We start from the raw sequence: 10,310 nt of genomic DNA on the forward strand, positions 1-10,310 counted from the left end.
AATGGAATGCAGAAAAGGTCCAACATTATTGAATCGCTCAGTTTCCTATGGGAAATAGCTCATCTGTTTTTCAGCTAAGTTCCAAAACAAGTTCGTAAGAGAGGCCAAACGACCAAATGGCGTGGCCAACGACGATGAAGATAGTACAAAGTATTCTAGATGCCCTTTTGTCCAATCCGTAAATGTTGTCCAGCCATACATTTTCTTTCTTGTTTTCCAATGATTTGTTATGTTACTGTTATCTCCTTCCAACGTCTGATGCGATATAGATATCAAATACAGGTTGCACATGTGGGATTGGTGATGCTGTTGCGTGGGGCGAGCGATTGTTGTTTTGAGTGATGTCGATGGAAGCACGGACAGATCAGAGTGCGTGGGGATGGATGTCGTTGGATAAATGTAAAATGCAAGATAGAATACGTTCAAAACTAAGCATATAGGATGCATTACCAACCAAGAATCAAGATGAGAATTGACGAAGTTCACCACAAAAACTTGCAGAATGAACCGCCTACCAAAGATGCAGGACTTCAGTATAGGAAAAGCTCACCACCAAGGCCGACAAAAAAACCACCAGCCAAGGATACAGGACTTCTTAGCTCACCACCAACGAAGAATCTACCTTCCAAGGATACAAAAACTGGGGATAGATATTTATTCACACAGAGACAAATCTCATATGATCTCAATATTTAAGTATTCGTGCCTTACATTTGAGAATTCGCCTATATTTATAGAGAAACTAATACATATAATAGATTAAGCGTTAAAGACATGGGGATTACCCAAACATTAAGGACATGGAAACTAGAAAACAATTAAAGACTTAGGAACTAGAAAATGCATTAATGACATGGAGACTTGAAATCTTGACTTTTCGGCCTTTAGGTTCATCTACCAAGTCCACCATCCTTGACCCAAAAATAACCATTTTAGAAGATCAACAAATATTCAAGGAAATTGCTTAGAATAACCTTCCATCGATATTATGTTGATTAACTTTGAAATCGACAACTAGTTTGGTGAATCAACAACTTAAAACTTGATCTGCAAGGGAATAATTGACAACTCCTTAATTGATAACTTGGTAGTCAATCGGCAACTATTCTTGCGTATTGATAACTAGCATGTAGAATCGACATCTTCAAAGAGTTAATCGATAGCCCGATACTCCCGTATCAATTGGTGACCATGTTCTATAGTCCTATTCTATGGAGATGAGCATTGTTGCCCTCTTACTGTTGCAAGGTGATAATTGATTATTGGTACGAGCTATCTTCATACGATTCATATGGGTAAAATCACTCTTGAATATGGAAATGCTCAAGTCATATCCACCACACAAGCACACCTCTGATAATCGGAGAAAAGTTGAGTAAGTTTGGACCTATCTAACTTTGTAGAGACACTTTTTCGAAAATTTAGTACATAGTATCATATGTCTCGTAATCTAGTCATGCCTGATGCCACCGCATGTTGCCATGAACCATGCATGCGCAATCTAGTCGCTCCGATGCTGTTGCTCGCCTCTAATGTAATTCTCGCTTAGATCATCTCTCTCTCTCTCTCTCCGAGAAACATTAAAAGTGCCAAAATCATGTGCGTACCTTTATTAAGGATCAAACCTTTTCGGACGATCGCTTTGATCTCAAAACGATCGCTTAAGTTATTCCACGACTTGACCCGCCAAAAAATTTACAGTGGCATCTTCCACGTGGCTTGCCGGAGACACCAACCCTTAGTATGCAGATCAAGCAAGCCGTCTGACAACACAATCGAGCCCCAAAATTGGAGGAAATTAGGGCTCCGTTCGTTTGGCGGAAAATGTGGCATTTTTGAAAAATGTTTTCCGGGAAGTCATTTTCCTGGAAAATGACTTCATTTTTCGATGTTCGGCTAAAATCTAAAAAAGTCTCGGAAAATATTTTTCGTTGTTCGGTATAGAAATGATTTTCCTTCTTGCAATACTTTTAATATTTTTTTAATTTTTTCTTTTTTTTTTCTTTTTCTTTTGCTTCTTCTCCAGCAGGTCGCCGGCGACGACTGCGGCCGGCGGCCGGCAACTGGCCGGAGGCGAGCTCGAGCATCGCCCCAGGTCGGTGAGGCTCGAGCTCGCCAGATTCCGGCGAGGTCGAGCCTCGCCGGCCTGTGGCGACGCTCCGCCTCGCTTGATCCGGCGAGGCCGGCGAGTCCGACCTCGCCAGATCCGGCGACCTGGGTGAGGCTCGAGCCTCGCCCGAGGTCGCCGGAGCCTCACCGATGTCTGGCGACCTTGGGCAAGGCTCGAGGTCGCCGGATCTAGCGAGGCCCAAGTCGCCGCTGGCGATCAAGCAGCCCGATGAGCCTCGCCCACGAACAAGAAGAAGAAGAACCCACGAACAGCAACACCAGAATACGAAGAAGAAGGAGAACCCACGATTCCCCTCTCTCTCTCTCCCCCATGAACAGCAACACCAAAAAACAAAAGAATCAAAGCATCAGTAGATCCAGCGACCTCGAGCCTCACCCAGGTCGCCGGATCTGGCGAGGTTGGAGCTCGCCGACCTCGGGTGAGGCTCGAGACTCGCCTGACGTCGCTAGACGGCGGCGAGGCCGAGGTCACCTGAGGCCAGCGAGCTCGGGCCTCGCCACTGGCCGGTCGCCGGCCACAGCGCTGAGGAAAGAGAAGAACGAAAAAAAAGAAAAAAAAATAGTGAAGAAGTAGAAGAAGCTCCGAAAAATGACTTCCGCTTTTGAGAAGCGGAAGTCATTTTCCACAGACTTAGGCTATTTTGTGAGGGGGGAAGGAAAAGTTTTCCCACGGAAAACGTTTTCCGCCCCCCGAACACCGGAAAACCCGGAAAATATTTTCCAGGGCACGAACAGAGCCTAGGTTAAAATTGCATCTCTTCTCAAAATTAGGCATCACTTAATTACCTTGAACTGTATCTAAAATCGCCGCACCAAATATGACACCAACATTTTGACGAGATCGCGTATAGAATATCCACATATCAAGAAGGATTAGATTCTTTTGGATAAAGAAGGTGAAGAAGAAGAAGACGAGCTTGACAGTAAAAGAAAGGTTATCCATGAAAGGATGAAACTTAAAAGAACGATAATAAGAAACCAAGTGAATAGTCCCACTCATAAGTAGTGTGATCAGCTTTCGTAAGCAAGCAAGGAAGACTTCGGCCTAACCTTGACCCCGTCCGCCAACGTTGCCGACCACCCATTTCACATCTCCTCCTCCTCCTGACATCCCTCCACGTGGCCCGTACGCCGGCTTCGCAAGGCCGGCGCCGGTGTCGAACTGTCACTGAAAATGTCAGCAACGCTTCGATTCAAATGCCACCACATCTTTTACCCTAATAATAGCAGCACTACTACTGGAAGGAAACACACGTACGACAAAACCTTATTTTACATTTGCACTGATCTTAACGCCTTTCGTTTTCACCCTATTTTTTATCCTTTAAGGTGTTAGCATCGGGCATTGATTTAAATATGACCCCACGCACGGCCCCTTCCCTATCTCACGTCGCCATATTCACCACATTCCAAAAGGCTCCTTCGGTTGCTTGTGTGTATAGATAGAGAGCCTTCCTTGCTTGCTTCTTCCTTCATTCATTCAACCCCCTCACTCTCTCTCTCTCTCTCTCTCTCTCTCTCTCTCTCTCTCATCCTTCAAGGCTTTGCAGAGATGGGGAATTGCCAGGCCATAGACGCGGCGGCGCTGGTGATACAGCACCCGGATGGGAGGCTGGAGAGGATGTACTGGCCCGTGACGGTGAGCGAGGTCATGAGGACCAACCCTGGACATTACGTCTCTCTCATCATCCCCTTGCCCGTCCCCGACGACAAGAAGGAGGAGGGCGACCAGCAAGACCCGCCCAAGGCGGTGCGCTTCACCCGCGTGAAGCTTCTCCGCCCGACTGAGACCCTTGCCCTCGGCCACGCCTATCGCCTCATCACCTCTCAAGGTACATTCCTGGGTTCTGTTCATAAATTTGTTGTTCCGTAGTTTGGTATGAGAGATAGAGGGAGAGATACATTTATGCCTAGTTTTTTCCTTTTTTCTAACTCTTGTGATCGGTTCATAGAGGTGATGAAGGTACTGAAAGCGAAGAAGTACGGCAAGATGAAGCAGAGGCAACAGCAATCAGGAGCAGCTGAGAAAGCAAGCGCTGCAGTGGCAGAAGTGGAGGGCTCTGACATGGAGGCCATCAACAACGAGAAGGTAGGAGAAAACTAAACAATTTTCAGCACACCCACAAGACGATTAAAGTTCTCTCTTTTTAAATTTTACTTTCGGAAGTATCTTTTTAATCATGTGTGCACGAGGGTTTCCAGTCCTCGCCGATCTGTGTCAGTTCCTCCCTCTCCCAGTCTGATAAGTATAGTTAACAGCCTGGACGGATTCCCACCAGATTTTCCTTTTGAGTCACCCCAATGCAAAGCGGAACTTTTTAAAAAGGAGCACGGTATCTCTCAGGGCATAATTAAATTAGCAGGAGTAGAGTAAAAGTCATGTTCCTGCTCATTGTACTGTGCAATAATCATCCGTATGCTTGGATGTGATATAAATTATTGGCGATTGGTTTCCCGGGCAGCTTAAGCTATTACAAGAAACCGATTCCCTGAACGTTGACGAATGATGCGAAACTGTCTCCTGCAGGTTTCGAAACATGGAAAGCAAAGGCCGAGAATGGTGGCGGCGGGCGTTGCGGTGGGGAGATCGAAATCCTGGAGGCCCAACTTGCAGAGCATAGACGAATGCGGAAGCCGATGAGCTCTCGATGGTTGCTTCATCGATTCTAGTTCAGTTTCATCCAGAGGAAGCAGAAAAAAGAGCCTGTAATTGCCAAAATGGAGCCGAGGACTTCTGAGTTGACCTCTTTCGAAGCCAGGTCAAAGGAGAAACATGGGATGGAGGATCTTAATGTTGGGCGAAGGAAAAAGAAGGCGAATGATCTCTCGGGACCAGCCAACCATTTCTTTCCGGCTCCAGAGCTTCCCATTTCTCTCAGGACCACCACGATTTTCTTGTCACCATGAGAACTTGAACTTGTAAATTTTAGGACCATAGCGAATGAAACAATAGAGAAATCATATGCCAAATTGTAGCCGAAGGAAAAGTTGAGTCTTCCTTGCTTTGTTGAAATAAAGAAGTTGAACATAATGTCCAGAGCAAAAAGGCCTGAAAACAAAAGGTCATTCTGGACCCAAAAAGACAGCACAGAAAGTGAGGACGGATGTGATGCAAGATTTCAGCGGAAACAGTGGACGGAATGAATTGTCGCTCAGATATTTTGTATGGACGAAAGTACTCTATTGAACTGTTCTTCAGTCAGCCATGTCGGAAGTTTGGAATTTTCATCAGTATCTGATGATCTTTTTGATGCATGAGGACATCAGGACGGCCTGCGTTAGAATTTATTGAACCTGTGCTCCGTGTGCCGACCACACATTTTTTTACCGCTCATTTCACCGCTCCCTGTTTCGCTATGACCAAAAAGACATCACCTTCTCTCTCCCGATCCTTTTTTATAGGTTTGAAAATCCTTCTCCCTCGTTCACGCGTCTCCATCCCTAGTCTTTCCCGATAATATAAGGAATCGAACTACCTACCTCATTCTTCCCAAGTGAAAAGGGTGATTTCTCTCGTCCCTTCATGTGCCGGAATGTGCAGGAAAACTCCGATGGAGTTCAAGCCCAAGTCCATCATCAGATCCAGTTTAATCATTTTCATTGAAAAGTTAAATCAAAATGTTAAGGGTCAATAATGATAAATTAACCCGTCCTACCTCATACCAAACCTCTTGTACCGAACTTTGCTAACGCTCCTAACAAGTGCACTTCCACACCGTGTCTATTCGTATTTGGATTTGATCTATTTCTCCCTTCATAGCACGCAATCGCATTACTAGAAAATGATTTGCTTTGCTTCGCCACTATAGATTGGGTAACATTAGTCTGGGGCTTGTCGAAGAGTATAATGAGCCAGGAATTTAAATCTAAGTTGTGCATAATCTACACTAAGAGCCACCTTATTCAAATTACAATCGGTGCACTTTGCAATGTTGTCTACCTTTGACAGAAATCACATCGGCGATAAATATTTCTACGAAGGAACTAATTCACTTGGCAATTTATAATGTATTACATTATAGCTTGACCATAATATATTGCAGATGTTATGGAGTGACCATCACCATCAATATATGCAGATATGCCAGAGAAATTTGGACAGATGAAGAGTTTTGCGCATAATATTAACCGGAACTTCTAGAAACTCAAGGTATATAAAATGTGTATGCGTATTGTGGTGGAAGTGTTGTTCATATTGTCGTTTGCTAAAGTTGATGCTTTCACCTCTTAAAAGGCCCGTCGGCTCCTCTTATGATTTTCCTCTTCTAAGGTGTTATTTTGGGAGCTTAAGCATGACACCTCCCCCACACCCTTTGTTGGCACTAAAAAATGATCAAGTCTTTTTTATCGATATTGTGACGACATAAAACTCTGTGGGGGAAAATTACCAATTCAGTCCTCAACCTATTACATTTGTGCCAATTCAGTCTTAAACCTTTCAATTTGGCCAATTCAGTCCTAAACCTTTTGCAAACCAGCCAATTCAGTCTTTTTGGCTGGCCGGCACTGACGTGGCCGCTGGCCGGCTGACGTGGCGCCAGCCGGCGCCACGTGGCAATATTTTAATATTTTATTATTATTATTTTCGATTTTTTTCTTTTTTTTTTCTTTTCCTTCTTCCCCCTGGCCTGTCCGGCCAGGGGGGAGGCTCGCCGGCGAGGCGAGCTGGGCCCTCGCCGCCGCTGGGCGAGGGCGGAGCTCGCCCAGCCAAGGCGAGCTCGCCCAGCCATGGCGAGCTCCGCCTCGCCAGATCTGGGCGAGGTCGGAGCTCGCCCAGCCAAGGCGAGCTTCGCCTCGCCCAGCTCGGGCGAGGGCGGAGGTCGCCCAGCCATGGCGAGCTCCGCCTTGCCAGATCTGGGCGAGGGCGGAGCTCGCCATGGCTGGGCGAGCTCCGCCCTTGCCAAGCTCCGGCGAGGCGGAGCTCGCCTTGGTTGGGCGAGCTCTGCCCTCGCCCAGCGGAGGCGAGGGCCCAGCTCGCCTCGCCGGCGAGCCTCCCCCCTGGCCGGACAGGCCAGGGGGGAGAAGGAAAAGAAAAAAAAAAGAAAAAAGAAAAAAATTCGAAAATAATAATAAAAAAAATATTAAAATATTGCCACGTGGACGCCGGCCGGCGCCACGTCAGTCGGCCGGCGGCCACATCAGCGCCGGCCGGCCAAAAGGACTGAATTGACTGGTTTGCAAAAGGTTTAGGACTGAATTGGTAATTTTCCCAACTCTGTGTTAGTTGGTTCGATCACCGACAAGAGGTCAAGGGAAAGAAGCCTAATGACACTATATTAACTATTGACGTGAAACCAATATATGGATAGGTGCCAAGCAATTCGATTATCGGCAAGATGTTAGAAGCTAAGGAGTTCTCGACGATTATGATTATCGATGACCAAATGCTATTATCGATATACGGTAACTATTGGTTGAAGATTGATACTTATGGATCGAATCATCACCATTCTATTTCTCTATTTCTATTTTTCTTTTCTCAGGATCAGATTTGAAATAGAAAACAGTTTGGTAACGCAATTTTATTTTTTTTATTTATAGGATAAGCTTTTAGCTGAGAAATAGGTTTAAAACAGAAATGAGAAGTAGATTTTTTTTACTTTTCTATTTCTAGAATAGAAACAAAAATAACAACTCTCTTTTATTGCTTGTTGTCGCCGCCCGCCATCACCGCCCGCCATCGCCGCCCACCCGTCGGCCGTCCGCCACCAACCGCTCGCCGGCAGTCCCTCGCCATCGGCCATTCGCCGCCTCTCGTCATCTGTCGCCACCCGCTGGGTGTCCGCCTCACCGCCGATCGCTGGGAAAGAAAATTTAAGAATAACCTATAAAACGAATTTCTATTCCTAGAAAAGAAATTTTGTATCGTTATAAAACTTTACTTTTTGCTCAGAAACTCGTCCGAGGCTAAGCGCAAATGATAAATTTTTTCTTCCCCGGCCCTATTTCTAGCTAGAAATAGAAAAATCTACTCATTTGACGAGTTTTTGAGCAAAAAATAGCATTTGATAACAACACAAAATTTATGTTCCCGGAATAGAAATTCGTTTGATAGGCTATTCTTAAATTTCTGTTCCCGATGGCCGGTGGCGGATGAGGCAGGCGACCGGTGAGTGGTGGCCGGTGAGTGTTGGCGAGCGGACGACGACGGGTAGCAGCGGCGGGCGACAGGGGCCGACAACCGGTGGGCGGCGAGGGCAAGCAATAAAAGAGAATTGTTATTTTTGTTTCTGTTCTAGAAATAGAAAAGTAGAAAATTTTAATTCCTTATTTTTGTTCCAAACTTATTTCCTAGCCGTCACGGGCAATGCTATCACATCGCCCTGTTATTTACATTTGTAAACAAGACCCTAAAAGTTATTGCGGAAGGAAGCGATTAAATAATAAAATAGACAGAACAATAAAGTAAATCAGACACCAGATTTATGTGGTTCTGTTGATATGACATATGTCAACAGGAAGAGCAGCAGAGGATTTCACTATAAAGCGACGTAATAGAGATTATAATCACATTTGAGTCACTCAAACACTAAATTTAATCAATCCGGCTACATTATCAACTTTTATGTCAATAGAACCATAACCTTTATGTCAATAAAACATTCATTCTCTATACTTAGCAGCAAATTTAATCAATTCCGACTACATTATCAACTTAAAGAAGGGTTACACCATGTAAAGTAGGGGTGAGTGTGGTTTGGGCAGGCAGTTCTAATGCAGAATCTATTAGTGGTGCGTTTCTGGACCGGTTGGACAGGTAGAAGTCCAAACGGAAGGTAAAACGGTGATGCGACTAGAACCGGTGGACCCGGTTGACGACATCGGATAGGGCTCAAATTTGGTCGTTTGAAACGAAACTGCGGTCTGAACACAACTCACCGCTTTTGGCCGTGACTAACAATGGATTTTAGCGATTCGGAATCGTTTACATGGGTTTTTCTATTATTTTAATATTTTATTGGCTTTAATTTTAAGGGCAGTTTTGTAATTTTGATATTTTATGCTTTGTAGTCCTAGTAGGGTTTGGTTTAGGGATATATAAGCTTGTTTTAAGGTTTTTTTTTAAAGACAGAACATTATCATCAATATTGAATTTCGGGATTTCTCTCCCTAAGCAACCTTTTGCTTGAATTACTCGCTGAACGCTGCGTCAAGTTCCTAACATGAAGCCGGGAACCGTCCACTAAGAACCGGTTCCGAGAAATTAGAACCGGGAATTGCCCGTTGATTCCATGGATCCACCTGGGAACCGGACCAATCCGGTTCCTAGGTGGATTCATGGAACCAGTCCCACCAAGTTTCACGCAAATGGAGGTAACCGAGAGTGAGAGAGGGAGACGATGAACGGCTAAAGGCGCGGCCGTGAGTTGATGGGAGTTGAGAGTCGAGTTTCAGATTAGGGATTTTATGGTTTTCATTTTTTTTTAAATGTTTTCTTTTTTTTTTTTTGGTTGAAATTTTTCTAAAAAATTATATATATTATCGGTCCGAGTGGCCGGGTGGGCGGTTCCATGCCTAGAATCGGGAACTGGACTGATACTTACCGGTTCTAGTAAATTAGAATAGGAAACCGGACCGATCCTCACGCACACCCTTAATGTAAAGCATTGTTCCTAGCCCTTCAAATGTAGCATATGCAACCATTTCAAACCAGCTTGCAGATACTCTTGCGACCATCGTTTACCTTTCGTCTCTTATCCAGCCTAGTTATACTCAAAACTCCCATCCACCAATAAGTTCATTGACCCAACAAAGCTGCAAATCCCCACGTTAAAAAAAAAATGAATTGCATAGCGATTCATCGTCCGTTTTGCAAAGAAGACAACAACATGGATCGATTGAAGCCCATCCCCCCATCCTATCGAAAGATAGATGACCCATTGTGCATAACCCACCAAACAACAAAACTGCACTGGACCTGTTCGGACTCAACCCAATCCAATGTGTCCATCCGTCTTTCGTCCCACTTGCTAAATTTGACATAAGAGAAGTATTTATTAATTTTTATAGAGTTGTGTTTTAGCACCCATTTTGGCCGCATATGTTTTCAATGAGTTAGTGTATAAATTACGTGTGTCCCCTTAGGGTTTGTTTGTTTCGCAAAAAAAAAAATTGATTTGAAAAATATTTTCCAAAAAATAATTGGTTATATCTCTTAAAAAAAATTAGTCAATGAAATA

General features: G+C 44.5%; 1 protein-coding gene across 1 annotated transcript; it reads left to right on the plus strand.

The window, feature by feature from the left end:
- The first annotated feature begins 3,594 nt into the window (after positions 1 to 3,594).
- On the plus strand, positions 3,595 to 5,333 carry LOC115670604 (uncharacterized). The gene is made up of 3 exons (XM_030591906.2): positions 3,595 to 3,962; positions 4,083 to 4,219; positions 4,658 to 5,333. Exons 1-3 carry the CDS (start codon positions 3,683 to 3,685, stop codon positions 4,769 to 4,771), a joined length of 531 nt encoding a protein of 176 aa, XP_030447766.1. The 5' UTR covers positions 3,595 to 3,682; the 3' UTR covers positions 4,772 to 5,333.
- The last annotated feature ends 4,977 nt before the right edge of the window (positions 5,334 to 10,310 follow it).

Source organism: Syzygium oleosum, unplaced genomic scaffold, assembly GCF_021117445.2.
Source record: "Syzygium oleosum isolate NSW1041296 unplaced genomic scaffold, Sole_v2.1 Sole_v2.03, whole genome shotgun sequence".
In the NCBI taxonomy this organism is placed as follows: domain Eukaryota; kingdom Viridiplantae; phylum Streptophyta; class Magnoliopsida; order Myrtales; family Myrtaceae; genus Syzygium; species Syzygium oleosum.

Bases quoted from the DNA above. Each gene is read 5' to 3' on its own strand.
- LOC115670604 (XM_030591906.2), top strand. From the start codon at position 3,683: ATGGGGAATTGCCAGGCCATAGACGCGGCGGCGCTGGTGATACAGCAC. The intron at 3,963-4,082 runs GTACATTCCTGG...ATCGGTTCATAG, and splicing joins TCGCCTCATCACCTCTCAAG to AGGTGATGAAGGTACTGAAA. The intron at 4,220-4,657 runs GTAGGAGAAAAC...TGTCTCCTGCAG, and splicing joins AGGCCATCAACAACGAGAAG to GTTTCGAAACATGGAAAGCA.